General features: G+C 46.9%; 1 protein-coding gene across 9 annotated transcripts in view; it reads left to right on the forward strand.

The window, feature by feature from the left end:
- Window positions 1-20,963, forward strand: part of USP19 (ubiquitin specific peptidase 19) — a 638,025-nt gene that overhangs the window by 246,444 nt on the left and 370,618 nt on the right. For all 9 annotated transcript variants that reach the window (XM_085624327.1, XM_085624331.1, XM_085624330.1 and 6 more), the window contains one exon: window positions 18,080-18,230. In XM_085624327.1, coding sequence (XP_085480453.1) covers window positions 18,080-18,230 — 151 coding nt within the window. The remainder of the gene's footprint in view (window positions 1-18,079; window positions 18,231-20,963) is intronic.

A 20,963-nucleotide genomic window follows, 5' to 3' on the forward strand; every position in this document is an offset into this window, starting at 1 on the left:
CTACCCCAGTACTCACTCTCCCCACTGGGTGCTGTCTTACCTCACCCAAAATCCACCACAATGGCTGGTTGTGTGTATAACAGCAGGGCCTATACAAACTCCTAATGCTGATTTATAAAGCAATGAATGGTGTAGCCCTGATTACCTCTGACTTCTTATCGCTCTACACTTCAAGTGTGAATTTAAGATCAGCAAAACAAAACCTTGTAGTCTTACTGAAACAACTTTGCACCGTATTTAGGTTCTGAGCCTTAAACCTGCAGTGGCCTTTCCATGAGAACTCGTCACTCTCATTTCAAGCAAGCCCTTCAGTCCATTCCAGAAGTTTTAAAATAGTCTTATATGGCTCGCTTCTGCATCTGGAATGCCAAAAGTGATTTCTACACCACCCAACATGCAAACATTGTGACTATAGACAAGATGCTACTATTGATATTAAATATTTAGATTGAAATGGAGCTGTGTATTGTGTGCGTACGTGTAAAATCTTAAAGTTCACAAACACTGAATTGCTCCACATAAGTGCAGGAACCATGATTATCTAAAGGCATGCTATGTATATTTTTAGCATAACCAATTCAATATTTAAAAGGGTTATTTGAAGCTATTGTCTCTACAATTATCTTATCCCCCCTCTTTTTTAGGTCTAGCTTGACAGCACGGATGTGTGCCAGTTCTTAAAGTAATCTCCCTAAGAGTTTTGAAAGTAGTATAGAGGGGTGCTTTGACACCTCTCCTCCTTGTTGATCTTCTTTACACTCCTGTCAGGTGCCATCCAACTTCTCTTGCGAGCAGGTAGACCTTCCTTTGCTTGAAAGAGCGAGCAGTAAGACAAATGTACTCTCTGGCTCTGCCTGGAGATAGAACCACAATCGCACAGTGCTTTCACTCCTGGCTTTATTTATTTTATTTTAGAGGTTTTATATAGCGCTGGCTGAACCCGGAGGTATCGGAGCGCTTTACATGATAGAGCTAGTTACGGTCAGAAAACAAATTACAGCATCATGGAATAACAAAACATCTGAGCACTTTACACGACCGAGCTAGTAACAGTGACACAGAATAGACATCATCATGGAATAACCGCAGGTAAAAATAGAAGAAAGAACGGTTAGAGATTATATATATCATGTAAATAGCTAGACTGAGTAAAGAGTTAAATACCTATAAGATATGGCAGATCGAGTTTAAGGTGCAGGTAAAGACCCCCAATATTTGTTGAGGAGATGCATTTTGAGGTCTTTTTTAAAGCTGGAGTAGGAGGGGTTACATCGTTGGTCTTGGGGGAGGGTGTTCCAGATGTAGGGGCATTTCCGGAAAAGGAGCGGGATTGTGTAGACTTCTTTTTTTAGCAGGTGTGGGACAAGGAGGAGAGCGTTACTGCTTCTCAGAGGTCGTGTGCTGCCTGCTTTGCAGAGTTTATTTGCGAGGTATGAGGGAGCATTTTGGTGGAGGACTTTGTGTGTGATGCATGCGTTTTTCTAAGCGGATCTGCCTTCGATGGAGAGCTATTGGAGAGTTTTGAGGGCTGGGGAAATGTGGTCAAACCGTTTACAGTTTTGTGATGAGCCTGGCTGCAAGATTGAGTACAGATTTGAGTGGAGCTAGGTGGACCTTGGGGATTCCAGTGAGAATGGCATTGCCGTAATCAATTTGCGAAAGGACCAGGGATTGACTACTAATTTAAAACCTTCAGTTGGGAGAAAGGGTTTGATTTTCTTGAGATGACTGAGAGTGAGGAGGGCTACTTTAGCCGAATTTTTGATGCGGACATTGGGGTTGAGACTATTATCGAGGGAGATACCAAGAGATTTTACTGAGTTGGACAAGGAGAGAGAGCAGTTGAGGGCAATGAGGTCAGAGATCCAGGTTTGAATGGGGAGAGGGTTGTTTTTAGGGGAGAAGAGAACGATTTCAGTTTTTGGGGGGTTGAGTTTGTTAAGTTCTTGGTAAAACCATGATTTGGAAGGGATTTTTCTTAGAGTTTTAAGTTTAGGAGGGGCCAATTGGTCTAGGACATCCGTGAGAGCTTTATTAAAGTGCTCAGTAAGCTCATTTGCGTTTTGTGAGGTATACATTTTAGATTTCTGGTCCATTTCATGGTTTTAATTTGTTTGGTGGGGAGGGGAGGGGGCGTGATAGCAATGGTGAACAATATGAGGTGGTGGTCGGACCAGTCAATGGGGATGATGTTGGACAGGAATGCCAAGTCATTGTTGGTAATGATGGCGTCCAGGATGGCTCATTTGTTGTGGGTGGGGGACTGACATATTTGTTTGAGGTTGTTGATCTCGAGAAGGTTGGTGAAGAGGGTGGTAGTGGGATCATTAGTGTCATTCAAGTGGAGGTTGAGGTCTCCAAGGAAGAGATTTTTTGATTTGGATATTGGGGCTTGTGTCACCAAGTCAGAAAGTTCGTCAATAAAGGGGTGAGGATCACAAGGAGGGTGATAGATAGTATGTAGACGACTAGGGTGGGTATCTTGAATTTTAAGTTCAGCTTCAAGGTATTCGAAGGTGGAGTGGCCAGAGTGGTTAAAAAGGGAGATCTGAAGTTCACTTTTGAAGATTATGTCCAGCCCCCCCCCTATATTCTATCAGGTTTGTCTTTTCTGAGGATAGAGTATCCGGGGGGGGTGGTGGGGGAGAGAGTAGATCAAGCATGCTCGTTGAGTTGTCATTGAGCCAGGTTTCCCTGAGGAACGCAATGTCAATTGATTCACTAAGGATAGATCCGGAGATTTCAGTGACGTGTCGAACAGCAGATTGACAGTTAACAAGCATGCAAGTGAGTGGTTTGGGGTTGTTTTGGGGGAGGGCAGGAGTGGATGGTGGTGAGTTGTGGAGGGGGTCTTGGGGAGGCGGGAGAGGAGGGAATTCTGTTAGTACCTAGAATGATGGGGATGTTGGAGTAGGGGGAGGTGGGTTGTTGACTAAGGGATTAGGATGGTAAGACTTGCATAGGTCGGAGAGGTCTGATGGAGAGAGGTGGTTCGAGGTGCGGCGAGGTCTAGACATCCGGTTGTAAGGGGGGGGGGGGAGTATTCCAATGATGACGATTGATGTTGGCGGAGATTTTGCGGTTGGGGTGGTGTGAGTTTGCACGTGTGAGTCAGGTTCCAGAGCTGAGGGATTTAACATCTTCTGTAAGTCGAGAGAGTTCATTCGTCAGTGAGGAGAGATTGCGTTCAATGTTGTGTAGGGTCAGGGTTATAGGGGAGAGGGGGATCTTAGAAGGGGAGGATGAGGGTGAGCAGGAAGGGATATTGTTTGGTGGAGACGGGGGCAATTGTCTGTGGGGTCGATGGAGGTGAAATGAGTAGAGATAGGGCTATTAGGCATAGGTGATGGCATGATGGAAGACAAGAGATTAGAAAACTCAGGGGATGTGGGTAGTGATAATATGAGGGCAAAAAGAGTTTGAAGTAGGACTGCATCTGGGATTAACGGTGGCGAGAAATTCAGTGGTAGAGATGGAGGATTAGACGAGGGTGAGGGTAGGGCTAGAAGTGGAACGTAGGGAGAGCCAGGGTGGATGGGTAGGGATTCAGGTTGGGGGGGGGGGGGGTCAAGGAGGGATGATAAGGGTTAGGTATTTTAGTAAGGGTTGAGGGGGGACAAGTCATTGGATAATGTGAGTGGTTGGAGGCGGGGGTGTGCAGTGGGGATATCAGGATGAGGGAGGATCGTTGGAGGGGGAGAATATAAGGGTGACTGTAATTGGGAGATGGTATTAGTTGTAGAGATGACAGGAGGGGGAGTGGGAAGTAGGTGTTTCGGCTGTGGTGTTGGGAGGAGAGAAGAGTGGGGAGGGGGAGAGTTGGGTAGGGGGAAGGGAAGAGAGTGGGGGGTGTTGATCGGTTGGGTATACGGAGGAATAGGAATCATTTTGTCTAGGTGGAGAGACAAGGTGCTGAAGTGGTGCTCAAAGATGGAGAGGTGTGATTTGGCGGCTTGTATGAGGATGTTACCCGTTTTGTAGATGCAGATGTGGATTTCACCAGGAAAAATTGGGGAGGGAGTAGTGGATAATTTAAATCCATAGGGAATTTTGATTGAGTGTGTGACTGGGAGCTGTCGTAGGAAAGTGCTTTTCCATTCGGAGGGGCGTTTGGAATAAAAGATGTAGTTGGTTTTTATGGCGGAAGAGAGGCTGAGGTAGTTATCGATAAGTGTTTCAGGGTTACGAATGAGTAGTTTATGTTCGAAGTTTTTCTTAGCATTTTTAGACAGATTGGGGAGGGGGGGGGGGGGGGGGGGTAAAGGATGGTCCAGGAGTTAGGGCCATGTTTGGAGAGCGAATAGTCGTGGGATGTGTGAGTGATTGAAGGGGGGCATGTTAGGTTGGGGCTGAGAAGTATAGAGTTAGAAGAAGGTCATGAGGGCAATTGGGGGTAAGGTAAAGGGGGATGTATCAAGATGTAGAAGGTCGTGAGGGTAATTAGGGGTACGGTAAAGGGGGGTGTATCAGGGGGAGGAGAGTGTGAGGGACACTGAAAAACGTTGATCTGCAGCCCGTGCGCTACTGCTAAGTGTTCCTACTCAGCTGCAATTATAAGAGCCAAAAAGATAATAAGAAGGTAAAAGTAGTAGTATGGCCTCCACAGGAGTGCAAGATAAAGTAGTCTAGACGGTCTGGAACAGAACAATAACATTTGCAGATCAGGTATGGAAAGAATAGTGCAAAGTTATTGCCATAAGTGCCTGGTAGGGGATAGAGCTTAGCGGGAGCTCAACGGGCTAGAGAGTTCCACAACAAAGACTTCCAATAGTGAAGGTAGGTTACTAAGTTGTCAGCAGGAGATGAATAACTGTCGAGAAAATATCAGCATGCTATTCTAGAATATCTACAGACCAGCAGCTAAATGTTGATAGGCTATCATAAATGAAGACACAAAAAAGCATATAGGAAGATTCAGGCAGAGTGTTAAAGGAAATAAGTTACATAAGGAAAAATAAAGTGTGGGACAATGTACATAGTTAGGCCACAAGGTGGAGCTCCAGGCTAAGGCAAGATAAGTGAGTTCTATTAGTTTGCCATGAAAGACATATCAATCTGGTATAGATTGTGCCCTAAAAAATAGGGAGTTGAAGAGACAAGCATTTACAATGCAATGGTCTCGGCATTGTTAAAGTTAGAGCTATGGGCATTGCTCATGACATTATGTTCGAGGCATATGAGCTGCAGATTACACACTTTGCATAGATCGCCATCTGGTGTTGGGCCCGGATGTTTGCAGTTTGTTTTTCCTCTTGGAAAGTCTTTGGAAGTCACGAGGTCGGTGACTCCTCCTTTGGATCGTATTGCGCATGAGCTTCAGCTCCATCCTCAGATTGTTTTTCACCGCCATCGGGCTCGGATGTGATCTTCGCGCTTCGGTTCCGAACAGCTTCCAGTTCGACGATCGACGCGCAATCCTCACCCCAATTGCTGTATTGTTTCGATCACGATCTCTTCAATCAACGCGCCTTCTCATCGACACAAACCTTCGGTTCCAGTCGTCGACGGCGGCCTTCGGGCCTACCCAGGCTCCGGTCCCGGCTCATTGAAAGAACTCCATTTAAAAAGTCCCCACACCGATCTTCATGAGGTATGCAACCTTTGCCTCTCCCCGGAACACGAGGCTCGAGACTGTCCGGCCTGTAAGTCTTTCCGATCGAAAAGACTATTCGGGACCGAAGAGCCAGAAGGAACATGGCACACTCCTCGACGTCCATTCCAATCGACATCTTCGGAGACGACATCGACGATCCGGAACATCATCGTACCGAAGAGGATCTCGTCAGCACTTCCGAGGCCGACGAGTCAGATGTGGAGGACATCACCCCGGCGCAGAGGGTTGTGAGTACCAATCTACCCCCTCCCACACTCGCGCCGACACCCAAAAAGGCTTCAGTCACGCCTTTGCCTCCGGGCCTAGGCAAGACCAGAGACACTGCTTCACACACCCCACCTTCGGGCCCGGTGAAGAAGCCAAGTAAGCCTTCCGGTGGCTCGGGCTCGAGCCAGCCCGCCAGCGGTGCCGAGAAACACACTTCGGCACCGAAAAAGAAGACTGCCTCCACCTCGACACCGAGCTCCGCACCGAAACCCTCGGGGTCGAAACCCAGCCTTTCGGCACCGACGCCATCTTCGGTGCCGACCAAACCACACAAGGCCACCGGCACCGACACTTCCAAGCCGAAGCACATCTCGGCGCCGACCAAGAGAACGGAGGGTCCCAAGCCGGGTTCTAAACATCAAACCGGCACGGAAAAACCTAAAAAATCATCGGCCCTGACGCCTTCGGCGCCGACGGACTAAATTACCTCACCAGTTATTTACACCGGATCCCTTGCAAAAAACTCTTACCAAGGATCCAAAAACTGGGCATTTGACGCGCTCTACTAAGAAGAGACATTTGGAGAAGCCTGCTCCGCCTCCACCTCCAAAGAGGAAGGACTCTGCTACCTCTCCATTCAGAATACATTCCCCTCCTCCACCCCCTCCTCCTCCTTCGCCCCCTCCACCCCCAGCTCATCGTTCTCCTACTCCGTCTCCAGACGATGATGATCATGGGGACCCATATTATGATACAGGGGATGTGCCACAAGACCCCACCCCTACAGGATCTCTAGATCCATGGGACGATTACCATATACCAGATATCCCCAACGTCCCACAAGACGATATTTACCCTTCTAGACCATCTCCACCTGAAGATTCACTAGGGTTTCACCATCTTCTGCAAAGAGCAGCACATTATCATGGAGTGGACATGCATAATGACCCTGTGGAGGAAGATTTCCTCCTAGACACATTCGATACCACACAGAGGTCCACCTCCATACTGCCCATGCTCAAAGGGGTGGTGAAGAATGCGGCAGAAGTTTTTAAAGACCCAGTTAGAGCCAGGGTCCTTAACCCATGTATCGAAAAGATGTACAAATCTGCTCCCTCAGATCCCTCTTACATTAGAGGACCAGCGCCACTAGATTTCTTAGTGGTCTCTACAGCGCGTAAAAGGGCAAACTCACAAGCGTCAGGCGATGCAACACCACCTGACAAGGAATCAAAACTGCTAGATGCTTCAGGCAAACGCACAGCATCCATGGCCGCCAACATATGGCATATAGCAAACACTCAGGCACTGCTGGCCAGATATGACAGGGCTCATTATGACGAATTAGAGAGCATAATGCAATATCTCCCTGAAAAATATAAAAGTAAAGCCAACGAGTTGATTCAAGAGGGTAAAGCAATCACAAACACCTCTATACGTTGTGCCCTAGGTGCAGCAGACACAGCCTCCAGGGCCATTAACACCAGCGTCCTTCTCCGTCGTCATGCTTGGTTAAGGGTATCTGGGTTTAAACCAGAAGTACAAGCCTTTATCCTTAACCATCCCTTTGACCAGGAACATCTATTCGGGCCAAAGGTGGATGAGGCCTTAGAAAAGATGAAAAAGGACACGGATACAGCACAATCCATGGGGGCCTTACAGTCTCACCCGCCCAGACGCTCCTTTCGCCACTCATCCTTTCGGAGTGCATCCAGAGGCTACTCCTCAGACACAGCGTCCACATCGTACAAGTCCCCTACTCAGACCACCTTTACAAAAGGTTACCAAAGAGGCGGCTACAGGGGTAACAACAACAAGGGCAGAGGCAAAACAAACCACGCCCGTTCTGCCACACCTACTACCCAATGACTTCCCCCCCGCTCCCCCCAGACCAGTCCACTCCTGTCGGGGGCAGACTCACAAATTTCCTTCATGTCTGGGAGACCATCACCTCAGACAAATGGGTGACCCAAATAATTCGGTCAGGATACTGCCTGCAATTAACATCTACCCCCCCAAATATTCCACCCAGGCAACGCCCAATGTCACAAGAACATTCCACATTACTAAAACAGGAGGTAATCCCCCTCCTACAAAAACAGGCAATAGAACAAGTTCCCGCCAATCAACAAAATTTGGGGGTTTACTCCCTATATTTTCTAATACCAAAAAGGGACGAGACTCTACGACCTATTCTAGATCTCCGGCTCCTAAACACATCAATACACTCAGACCATTTTCACATGGTAACGCTTCAGTAGGTACTTCCGCTCCTCTCCCAGAACGACTTTCTCACCACACTGGACTTGAAAGACGCATACTTCCACATTGTGATTTTAAAAGCGCTTATTTCGCGCTGTGCTGGCTACTGGATGACACGCGCAGAGCTGCTGGTGCGTTTTTTAAACTTCCCCGTTTTCTATCTTCGTTAGTTTAATTTAGTATTTTACCTTGTTCTTAATTCATGCCCTCTCACTCGCACATTAAATTGTTTATCACCGTGTTGGAGCGGGTCCACTTCCTGGGATTGATCGCGCTTGCCGGCCATATTGGGGGAACTCCGGGACGCCTGGCGGCGCCATTTTGGAGGTTGACGCTCTAGCTGTCACAAGGACACTAGGCGGCTACTTAAGGGGAGCAGTTTAGGTGCAGTGCCTTGTGATTTTAAAAGCGCTTATTTCGCGCTGTGCTGGCTACTGGATGACACGCGCAGAGCTGCTGGTGCGTTTTTTAAACTTTCCCGTTTTCTATCTTCGTTAGTTTAATTTAGTATTTTACCTTGTTCTTAATTCAGGCCCTCTCACTCGCACATTAAATTGTTTATCACCGTGTTGGAGCGGGTCCATTTCCTGGGATTGATCGCGCTTGCCGGCCATATTGGGGGAACTCCGGGACGCCTGGCGGCGCCATTTTGGAGGTTGACGCTCTAGCTGTCACAAGGACACTAGGCGGCTACTTAAGGGGAGCAGTTTAGGTGCAGTGCCTTGTGATTTTAAAAGCGCTTATTTCGCGCTGTGCTGGCTACTGGATGACACGCGCAGAGCTGCTGGTGCGTTTTTTAAACTTCCCCGTTTTCTATCTTCGTTAGTTTCATTTAGTATTTTACCTTGTTCTTAATTCAGGCCCTCTCACTCGCACATTAAATTGTTTATCACCGTGTTGGAGCGGGTCCACTTCCTGGGATTGATCGCGCTTGCCGGCCATATTGGGGGAACTCCGGGACGCCTGGCGGCGCCATTTTGGAGGTTGACGCTCTAGCTGTCACAAGGACACTAGGCGGCTATTTAAGACGGGTGATGGCGCGCAGCGGATCCGCGCAGCGGGACCGCCGGATTTCCGCCGGAGTTACGCCTGAGTTCAGCCCGTCTGCGCCCGTCCGCGCTGAGGACGGGCTGCAGGTCGGGCTGGAGACCAATACTATCTCGCATCCCTTACAGATGGTGAGGAAGTATTCAGTGCATGAGTTGCTAGCACTTAGACCTCCGCCCCGACCGTGTCACTACGGCCGGTCACCGGATGAGATAAAACGTTCTTCTACCTGTCCTTTGTGTCAAGTAACGCTCTGTCCCTCTTTTCGCTGCGGAAAGGCCCCTGTTAAGTATTCACCTAGTTTGAACGCCTTACCATCTAGAACTGGTTTCTTGATTAATGCTCGGTCACTTATTAAAAATAACATAGCGTTTCACGAGTTTGTCAATGATAGGCAACCTGACTAGGTGTTCGTGACTGAAACCTGGGCATCCGCTTCATCAGGTCATGACCTGATATTAGCGATACCTGAGGGTTTTACCTTATACAGACAGGATAGACTGGGACGTAGAGGGGGGGTTTGGCAATTATTTGCAGGGCCTCATATCTGTGCTCTATCAAAACCCTGTCTGAACCCTCGGACACTTTTGAGGCCTTGTATTTCTGTATAACATGCTCTTCTACAGTATCTTTTACTGGCATCCTGGTCTATAGACCGCCGGGTCCTAGAACCAGTTTTTGCTCTGAGCTGTTTCGAATCCTTGAGCCATATTTTGACAAATCTCATCTGTCAATCCTGGGGGATTTTAATTTTCATCTAGATGAAGTGGTCTCTAAGGACTCTTTTCAGCTTATTGACGCGCTGGAAGCTTGCGAGTTTGTTCAGCTTGTAAAATATCCTACGCATCGGGCTGGCCACATTTTGGACGGGGTGTTTACCAATGATCCCAGACTCTCTGTTGGCTCCCCCTTGCCACTGGTCTGGTTGGACCATCTCGCAGTACCCCTTGGATTTGCATCTGCCATTAAGGAGCTCTCCAAAGCTGCTCCTTGCAATAGAGTTTTGAAAAGAGGATACAGGAATATTACCAATCAAGCTCTTGCTCCTTTTCTGCGAGACCTTGATACTTCTGCCTCCAGAGACGTGGATGGGGCTGCTCAAGATCTTGTCAACTCCATTACTATAGCGGTTGATGCCCTAGCCCCCGCTTCTCTGCGATATGTTGCGCGGCGGAAACCTTCTGCACCTTGGTTTACGGAGCCTTTAAGACTCCTAAGACAAACCTGCAGAATTAAGGAGAGAAAATGGCATAAGTCGTGGGCTCCGTCTGATAGAGAAGATCACAAACTGATGCTACGAGAATATAAATCTCGAGTGATTAAAGAGAAGCGTGAGTATTTCTCTCATCTGACAACTTCGCTTCCCTCATCCAAAGAGCTTTTTAAGATTGTTGGCTCATTGTGCTCTCTTCAGATCCCCGATCTAGTGGTGGCTTCTCAGGAGCTTTGTAATAATATCTCCGATTTTTTCTATAATAAAATTTCGGATATTCATCTGGCTCTTGACAACCAAAAGAAGACGCTGGACGAGCATTCTCTTGGTAACATTAAGGCTTGTGAATCTTGGAAGAGAGATTCAAACAAGTCTCTCACCCACTTTCCGTTACTTTCTCTTGAGGGGCTTAATTCGCTGCTTGATATGACTAAGTCAGCCTCCCCTGTAGACCCTTGTCCGTTGAAAGTTCTAAGGGATTGCAGGGAAACTCTTCTCCCTCCGTTATTGGCAGTTATGAATGGGGCTTTGACTCAGGGCATTTTCCCAATGGTCTGTAAAAAGGCCATAGTGAAACCCCTCCTAAAAAAATCTTCCCTTGATCCTGGAGTGCTGAAGAATTTTAGGCCCATCTCCCTGTTGCCCGCCCCTGCAAAGATGCTTGAAGCTCACTTAAATTCTCATCTATCCACCTTCCTTGACTCCTCTGAGTTCTTGGATAGCTCTCAGCACGGATTCAGGAAATCTCATAGTACTGAATCCGCCCTGACTATGGTGGCTGATAACATCCGTCGCAAAGTCGATCTTGGTCAGACGACGATTCTAGTCTTGCTGGATCTGACTGCAGCGTTCGATACCCTGTCTCCCTCTACCTTAACATCTCGGCTGAGGGAGGCAGGTGTGGCAGGACAGGCTCTCAGTCTCCTTGACTCTTTTCTACATCTTAGAGAGCAAAGAGTTCTGCTGGGTGAGTTCCTCTCCCCTGCTAAATCTTTGCAATGTGGAGTGCCCCAGGGTTCGGCCTTAAGTCCGACCCTATTTAATTTTTATGTGGCCCCCCTTGCTAGATTAGTAAGATCGCAGGGGATGGAGGTAGTGTCTTATGCTGATGACACGCAAATTATGGTGTCCCTAAGCCACTCTGCTAGTGTCTCTGCTTCTAGTTTTAGGTCCTGTATGCAGATGGTAGCTGAGTGGATGGTACTAAATTCTTTAAAACTTAATGCCGATAAAACTGAGGTTCTGGTTTTCGGCAAGGATCAAGACATCTGGTCCAATGAGTGGTGGCCTCCGTCCCTCGGAACTTGCCCTACTCCTTCTTCTACGGCTAGGAATCTTGGTGTCATCTTTGATACTTCACTCGCCATGAACTGTCAGATTAACAGGACTGTGGCCACGTGTTGGGGAGTCATTAAAACTCTGAAACGAATCCTTCACTATCTGTCCCCGCTCGCACGTAAACAGACAGTGATTGCCCTTGTGGGCTCCAGATTAGATTACTGTAATGCATTATATGCGGAGTCCAACAAATATCTTATACAGCGTCTGCAGGTGGTGCAGAACGCTGCTGCCAGATTAGTCTTAGCACTTCCTAGGGACTCCTCGGCAACGCTGGCCCGGAAGAACCTGCACTGGCTTCCTATCAATTTTAGAATCTCTTTTAAACTTCTCTGCCTCACCTACAGAGCCTTGCAGGCTGGCCCCTCAAATGCTTTGGGGTCACTGCTTACCCAATACATTCCTAAACTTCTCTGCCTCACCTACAGAGCCTTGCAGGCTGGCCCCTCAAATGCTTTGGGGTCACTGCTTACCCGATACATTCCTAGTAGGCGTTTGCGATCTTCAGACTCTAACCAGCTGGTAGTTCCTCGCTTTAAAAAGACCAGATGGGGGAGCAGAGCCTTTTCCATTGTCGCTCCTCTACTCTGGAATGGTCTCCCCCTGGAGATTAAGTCACTACCCTCTCTGGCCTTGTTTAGGAAAGCTCTTAAAACCTGGTATTTTATAAAGGCCTACCAGTAAGCTCTCCTGTTTGTGCCAGTCAGCTTTATTTGTTAGGCGCCTTGACGCCCATTGGGCTAAGTTTGCGCGGTATAAATCTACCTTCATTCATTCATTCATTCATTCATTCATTCATTCACATTCCAGTACACCATGCTCACAGAAAGTACCTCAGATTTGTAGTGGACGGACAACACTACCAATTCAAAGTGCTCCCGTTCGGAGTCACAACAGCACCACGGGTATTCACCAAGTGCCTATTGGTGGTGGCAGCACACCTCAGAAGACAGCACATTCACGTCTTCCCATACTTGGACGATTGGCTGATAAAAGCCACTTCATACAACCAATGTGTACACCACACCGCCACCACAATCCAAGTACTTCACCAACTAGGCTTCACGGTGAACCACAAAGTCCCAGCTAACACCATCCCACATAAAACAATACCTCGGTGCCACCATAGACACCTCAAAAGCGATAGCCTACCCCAATCCGGCCAGGATTACAAGCATTCAGGCTTTGCGACAAAAATTCGTACTTCAACACTCCCTTCCAGCACGAGTGTTTATGCAACTGATAGGGATGATGGCCTCTTGCATTTTCATAGTGCCTCACGCAAGACTCCAGATGTGTCCACTCCAAGAGTGCTTAGCGCGCCAATGGAACCAGGCCCAGGGGCAGCTGACAGATCTGGTGTTGTCACCACACAAGGGCAACCCCATCTCAAAACCAGGGATAGCTAGGTGGATTGTAAAATGCATCCAGATTTGGTACCACAAAGCAAAAGGAACGCTTTCCGTTCCCCCTAAAGCCCATTCTACACGGAAGATAGGAGCTTCCATGGCTTTTCTAGGGAACATCCCACTAGATGATATCTGCAAAGCAGCTACATAGTCTATGCAAAAGTGTGTAATCTGCAGCTCATATGCCTTGAACGGAATATGCTACTTACCAGTATGCATCTGTTCTTGGCATGTAGAGCTGCAGATCTATACACGCCCACCCGCCTCCCCGGCTACCTATATCTGTTCCAGTCTATCTTATTTAGATACAACCCACATGGGTTTCTTCACTGTTGTTACTACGCTCCATCTTTCCCTGCTGGCGAAAAACAATCTGAGGATGGAGCCGAAGCCCATGCGCAATACGATCCAAAGGAGGAGTCACCGACCTCGTGACTTCCAAAGACTTTCCAAGAGGAAAAACAAACTGCAAACATCCGGGCCCAACACCAGATGGCGATCTATGCAAAAGTGTGTAGATCTGCAGTTCTACATGCCAAGAACAGATGCATACTGGTAAGTAGCATATTCCTTTTGTTTATGTTTTTGTTTTTAAAACATTTAAAGAAACAGCATTGTTGTGAGGTCTTGGACTTCGGTAGCTACTTCAGTCAATGTGAGGTCTTGGGCTTTGTTAGCCACCTCAGTCCATGTGAGGTCTTGATGAGACAAGCGGGAGTCGTCCTGAAGACTAAGTCTGATGTTTGTACCCTCAAAGCCTTAGATCTTAAGGCCAGCTCCTGACTGCTGTATGTAAGGGCCGAAACACAGCACAGTTCTCTTCCGGCCTCTCACCAGACAGAGCCACTTTGAGTTTCACTACATGTGGAATGGGCTGAGAGCGAGAGAAAAGGCTGCAGATGGTCTACAAAGCACGGTGTCGATCCTTTTGGGCTTGGATTTTGCATTCATTGTTTTGAGTTACATTACTGCCATCTGCATGGCCTCGGAGTACCCTTGGTGGTGTTCGTATTGTGTTTTTTTTGTCTCGTTCTCAGAGTAAACAGGTTTTGCCTTTTCAGTCCGTGAGTGTGGTGTGCTGGCCAAGAGGCCGGGGCTTTACCAGGTCAGTCTGCGTTTTCTTGCTGGATGGGCGCACCTGTGGTCTGGTGCGTGCTACACAGGCGCCATTTTCTTGATTTTGTGCGATGCGGACTGAGCCATACAACCGTGTAATGGATGCGCGCAGGGAGTCCTGTTTGATGGTCGTGAAAATAGCGAGTGAGTTGTTTATTGGTGCGCTCCTGGAACCCCGGAAACGAGGAAGGACAAATAGTAAGCCGTTACTCCTCGACTGGTACCAAAATGAGCTTTATTTAAATAATAATAATACTCATAACAATGATAACAAAATGATTTATAGCGCTACCAAAGTGTCCCAGCACTAAGGTCTCCCCTCCTAAAGCCAGAACATAGAATTCGGTAAACTGCAGCTCGGCAGCTACCGGTCGGACTTGCTGCCCTTTCGATGCCCACCCCTTTTGTTTCGAGGCAGGGCTGGGAATGTGAGCAGCCAGCAGTGAAAATGTGTTTACAATAATAAATGAACTGCAGTTAAACAACGCTCATTGAACACATAAATTGCAGTTAACGCCGATGAGCTGCACTGATTGGCACTTGAGAGCACGAGGTGCGCTGCCATCACGGCACGCGCTGGGCACCGCCGGGGCGCCTCTGCCTGGCGCATCCTGAGCCGGGTGAGCCGTGCCCTCCACGTGCCGCCGTGCCAATCCGTTAATGGATGGGGCCGGCACGCTCATACTCCAGCACTAGGGTAATTGCAAACAGTTACCCGTTGGTCGCGCGCGCACTGAAGGCATGGCCGAGGCGCTGTGCGTGCCCAGAGGTAACCATGTGATGGGCGCCCTAATGATTGCAATCAGCCGCAGTATTTATATCAGGTTAGTAATTACAGTCCCTGGCTTCAGCCGCCGGGTACGGACGGGAGCGGCGTGGGTCGGCGCTATGTGCTGCGAAGCACCTGATGAGGTGTGTGCTGTTTACCTCCCTGGGGCAGATCTGTTTATTTCAGCAGGTAAGCTTTGGGACTTACTTCAGGTTCAGAAAAAACAAAACACACCAAGCTAGATCCTGTAAAGTCACTCCCAAAAACCCGAGGAGAGGGAGCGAGCGCCACCATCTTTCTCCGAGGTCAAGCAGAAATGCCTCTGAGAAACGCAGCGGCATTTTCGGATTGGGGGGCGTGTTTTTCTTTCTCTCCTCTTCCCATTGGCTGGAATGTTTACATTCCAGAGGAGAGAAAGAAAGTAAAAAAACACGCCCCCAAATCTGAAAAAGACGGGGCTTAAACGGACAGACGCCCCTCTCCTCCAATGGCTGGCCTCCGTTTAGGAAGCCAGCCAATGGAGAAGAGGGGCGGGCTCAAGCCCCGTACTAAAAAACAAATTTTGCAAGCGAGACTGCGCAAGCGCAGCCTTCGCTAGCCGAGACCTAAAAAACGGGAGAGATGACAGCCTTGGGAAGAAAGTAAGGAGGTGAAGCAAAAGAAAGTGGGGGTGGGCGACCTAACATTCAGTTGGGCTCCATTAAAATGTCCCCGAGGGAGCACGCAGAGGTTAGCAATGTGGAATAATCATCCTCGTCATTTGCATGCCTTAATAAATTCCATCAATGGACCACGATTTTGAAAAAGTTGCAGAGGACCAGCTTTCCAGACAAGGGGTTAGAAAGGGCCAGGTGGACCCTGTATCAACTCCCAAATAAAACAAATCAGGCCTTTGAGGAAACCAAGAGACTGATTACGGCTCAGTGTACAACATTTGAGCATCGATGGGAGTTGCTGGCATAAGTCACATCCCAGATGATGGAGTTCATACTGAGAAATAGTCCATTCAGGCAGCAGGGACACCGCAAGATGGCGGTTTGGGGAGGTGAGCAAGTGATCGTAAGAGGAGATCCCAAGATGGCCACAGTGATGACCAGGGCGACGGGAGCCACCAATCAGCCCCAGATGAGCACTCCGGGTTTGTGGAGTCAAGGAGAGTGGGGACTGGAGGGAGCAGATACCGTGAGATATACTACCAGACGGGCATCACCGGTTCAGTGGCTTCACAGACGCTCCATCCAATCAGATGACAATAAGGCACAACGGCAGCACAGAGCCCGGTGCACCTAAGCCTTGATGGGCTGCAGAGCACATCTGGAGCCGATCCGCAGTCCCTGCAGAACATCCAGAGGAATTCTCAAAACAGAGAGCTCAGCAATCGCCCACCATCCGCATCCGATAGTGTCACAAACTCACCGCATGCCGTCAGAATGTACGATAGTTTGTCGGACAGGCCGTACCCTTTACCAGCACAGCAGCACTCTCGATCAGTGCCCAGATTCACCTCGCCAAAGCCTGCTTGGGCATGGAGCTCACGAGCAGGAGTCCGTCCGACGAGCAGGACACCGTCTGACGGCGATCGACTCCTACGCCGTAAATTACTATGTCCGGTTAGCATGTCCGGTTAGACAAATGTACTCTCTGGCTCTACCTGGAGATAGAACCACAATCTCACAGTGCTTTCACTCCTGGCTTTGTTAGCTTTTTTCTTGATGCTGGTCGACAGGCCTCCTAGGTGTCTAGTCATACGATGAACAACATTTTGGCTGAGGTGGCCAGTACTTTACTCATGCGGTTGCCATGGCAGCATGAATTCAGCCGACCAGGGATTCTGCAGGTTTTAAAAGTTAAAGTTCTCCATTTCACGAGAGCATGCTCTTGTTGACCTCATTTTGTGGGATTTCTTCCTTGCCGTTAATATGTGGCTGCTTTATATGGTAATGTGCATTCTGGTGTTTCGAAGCTCCCCCTTTATAGGGAGATAGCCAAAGCAAAGTAGATGTTGGATTTGACAGGGGACACCTTAGGTAAAACAAGTATCTATGCCGGTTAGTTTACCCACCTAGCAAGAGCAGCTAGTTTCATGGAGAAAGACAGGTGTTATGGATTAGCAAGCTCAACTTGCGCATAAAAAACTCACGCCAGCAGGCAGCAAACATCAAAAGTACAGTTAAAAGGCTTGTACCCTGAGAAAACTCATAAGCCACTCGCATATGAGTTACTATAGCCTTATAGCCCGCCGTAGCGGGCTATACCGGCTATTAAAGGCCCGCTGCAGCGTTAAAGGCCCGAGCCGAAGGCGAGGGACTTTAGCAAAAGCAGCGTAACTTTAATAGCGGTATAGCCCTGCTACGAAGGGCTATAAAGCTATTCGAACATTCTGCCACTAGAGGACAATGTTCTAACAAATTAAACAAAGGCTTCTCGAAGCTCGAGGAGATTTAAAATCCCCTCGAGCATCGAGAGGCTTTTGTAAAACATTGGAATGTTGCTCTGCGGGCCTTTACCGGCCTGTAGAAGCATGGAGCACTCCATTGTCTACAATAAAGTGCTCCACATTCCAATGTTCTAATATAGCCTTATAGCCCGCCGTAGCGGGCTATACCGGCTATTAAAGGCCCGCTGCAGCGTTAAAGGCCCGAGCCGAAGGCGAGGGACTTTAACTAACGCAGCGGGACTTTAATAGCAGTATAGCCCTGCTACGAAGGGCTATAAGGCTATTAGAACATTCTGCCACTAGAGGGCAGAATGTTCTTACAAAACGAAGCCTTCAGGGAGCGCGATGGAATTGAAATCCCCTCAGGCTCCCTGAAGTCTTTGTTTACAGCCAGAGCTTTGTTTACAGAATGTTGGAGCTCCGGGCTTATACCAGCCATTATAAGCCCGGAGCGCTCCATTGTTTTCAATGGAGCTCGCAACATTCCAATGTTCTAATCTGTAACAGACACAGAAAACGTGTAAAGACCTGACTTTCATCCAAACAATTCTCATGATGGAGAACTAGATTTACAAGTAAGTAACCTACCCTTGTATGAGAAATGTTATTCACTTGGTGCATGGATTTGCTGTGCGTAATTTCTCACCTAATTTAATGTTTTTTGCAGATCCCATTGTAAACCTGACTCAAGTGAAAAATGACCACTATGAAAAGGGAACTGATGAGGTTGTAGTCCATGTATATGTCAAGGAGATTTGCAAGGTGACTTCCAAGGTGCATTTCCGGGAGCAGGACTTCACATTATTGTTTCAAACAAGGTAACAAACAAGTAAAAAAGTTAAATCTCCTGTATTTTACGTGTTTGTTCTCTAGTAGACTGTTCTTCCACATTTGATTTGGTAGGAGTTTTAATACTTTGTGATGGCTGGTTTACCATCACAGCATTCGGTTTGTCTAGTGCTGCTTTAAGCTGTACTAAAATGTGAAGAGATTCACTCTACAGTCTTTCCTTAGCTTTTTTCTGTTTTACCGTATTACCTATGTGCAATGTCTGAGTATGGAAGAAGCTCTCGTCTGCATTCATGGGAGTTGAACTTCACTGAGGCGACTTCAGTTATATTGCTTAAGCACATATAACACTTTCTAGCAGAGACCGACCTGCATCGTCAAACACTTGAGGATCTGGGAGTGTGTTTTTCTAATCTCTTGTTGTATGATGGCTTGAAGACAAATCGAATTTGTATAGGTTCACTCACAATCAGAAGAGAAACCATGGTCACAAAGTAAGGAGTATTGGCTATTGGGGGTAGGTGGGGGGGGGGGTCTAGGGAATAGGCGAGAACCAAAGCCACCTTTAGATTTTGAATGACTGTTAACTTCGTGGGATGCTCTTTTTTCTGAAAAGCTAGTTTATGTCCAGCAAAGGGGGAAATGGTGGAAGAAGGAGTGCCTTTGGGGTTAAATCACCCATCTCCACCTAGCTTTAATCTTGAGGTTATATGTTTTCTTTTATCTGGCAAATGGATGTTTCCATGTTAGGGTAACTCTATGCAACAAAGTATTATAGTCTCTTCTGATAGCAAGCACCAGAGAAGTTTTCCATTTAAACCTGTAGCATTGCATCCTTGTGACAACAGTTGTACCAATCTTGGACAGATGCAGTGTAGCAGAACTTTCTGTTTTGGATAAACTTCTAACGCCAAATAGGTGGAATAAATAAACAGTATTTACCAAACCAAAGAAGTCAAATTTATTCATATTTCAAAGTTAGAATATCAAGTCACAGTAAATGATAGAATAGCTATTACATTTAATAAGTAAAATTATAAGTAAATGCGTCCTCTACTCTTCGTGTAGATGTGGTTAGTTGTCTTCTGTCAATAGCACAGTTAGGCCATTTATGTGGCTGAACTTTAGTCTGCCTTACACACTGTATTGATTAATAGTCTCAATGAAAACTGTCTGTCTGCACGCATAGGCGAAGATCTCTACAGGCCATCTCTCTTGGTTTCTGAAGGGAATTTATAAAGACACCTAGTAATTGTAATTGCATTTATAGAACGCTTACTACCCCTGACGAGGTGTCGAACTGCTTTTCGGCGAGTAGCACGCTACTCCGAAACCCACAGAGAATTAGTGGTGAATTAGTATAGGGAAATATGAAACTAATTTGAGCGGTGCCCATGAGAGTCTGTTAGATTGAAAAAGATAGTGGGGTGAGAGAAGAGGGAAGGGTCTAGAAAGTGTTTATTTGGAGATCATAACAGTAGGAGGAAATTTGGGATGAGTAAAGGAGAGATTGGGGGGGGGGGGTGTCTCCAAAAGTGGATTAGGGAGAAAGATGAGGTATCAGATAAATCTAGGGGAGATATAAGAGGGAGGGGTTTAGAAAGGCTTGTTTGAGAGATCTCAGTAGTAGAAGAGGTATGAGATGATGCAAGGATGGGTTGTAGGAAAGTGGCTCTGTATATACTGTTCCCAAATGAGTAGTGTGTACACAGTCCACAGTCCCCAGAGGTTTGGCAGAGGCTAAAGTTAGATATAACCTTACTCTCTAAAGTGGTAGCTTGGTCGAGCAGTAAGGCAGTATCAGAGGACAATGTAAAGCATTTGTTGTACACACTCAGTCAGCAAATGGTCTCACACACTCAATAAATGAACTCTAGGCCAATGGTTTGTATATACAAATATATGGTTGTTTTATTTTAGAACCAACAATAGGTATCAAAATATACTTTCTCAGAATGAGATGCTTTAGTTAAATACTTTGCAATAGGCAATTGACTTTTGAATGCAATAGTTAGTTTGTTGCAAGAGGCAACACAATTTCAAACACAATAATACATTGAGCTCAATGGGAATTTCAAGTTAAATGCAATTGATTACTTTTAGGATTACTTTTCTAACTCCAGAACTGGATCCTAGATTCGGTCCTGGGACAGATCCTCGAAACAGGTGAGTAAATGCGATGTAGTTACTGTTGTGATTTTTAAGCAATATTTTGGTATTTTAAAAGTTGACACTTAGAAACTTTTTCTAATGAAATCACCAATGTTATCCTATGGGAGGAAATTCACTTAGCAGGTAAGTGGGGTTATTGTTACTTTTTCTATTTCAGTGTTGGATCCTGGATCCAGCACTAGTGTGCCACTTGTAAGCAGTTGGGAGAATGCGTTTAGGTTATACATGCGATTTTTAACAAATATTTGTAGGTTTGCAAAATCGACACTTGGAAACTTTTTCAGCAAAAACCAGGCAATGTTATCCTATGGAAGGAAATTCAAGTTGCAGGTAAAGTATGTTCTCGTTACTTTTGTAATCCAGTGCTGTGCTCCTAGGCTCAGTACTAGGACATCTATCTAAAACAGGTAAGTAATTACGTTTTTCACAGTTGGTACGATTTTTAAAGAATATTTGTAGTTTGCAAAAATCGAAATTTCACAGAAAAACAGTCAATGGTTTCTTATGGGAGAAAATTGAGTTAGCGGTAAGTATGGATGTAATTACTTTTCAGGGTGAGTGCTGGGCACCAAGATCCAGCACTGGGATCT

The sequence above is a fragment of the Triturus cristatus genome, chromosome 9, assembly GCF_964204655.1.
Source record: "Triturus cristatus chromosome 9, aTriCri1.1, whole genome shotgun sequence".
NCBI classification, from domain to species: domain Eukaryota; kingdom Metazoa; phylum Chordata; class Amphibia; order Caudata; family Salamandridae; genus Triturus; species Triturus cristatus.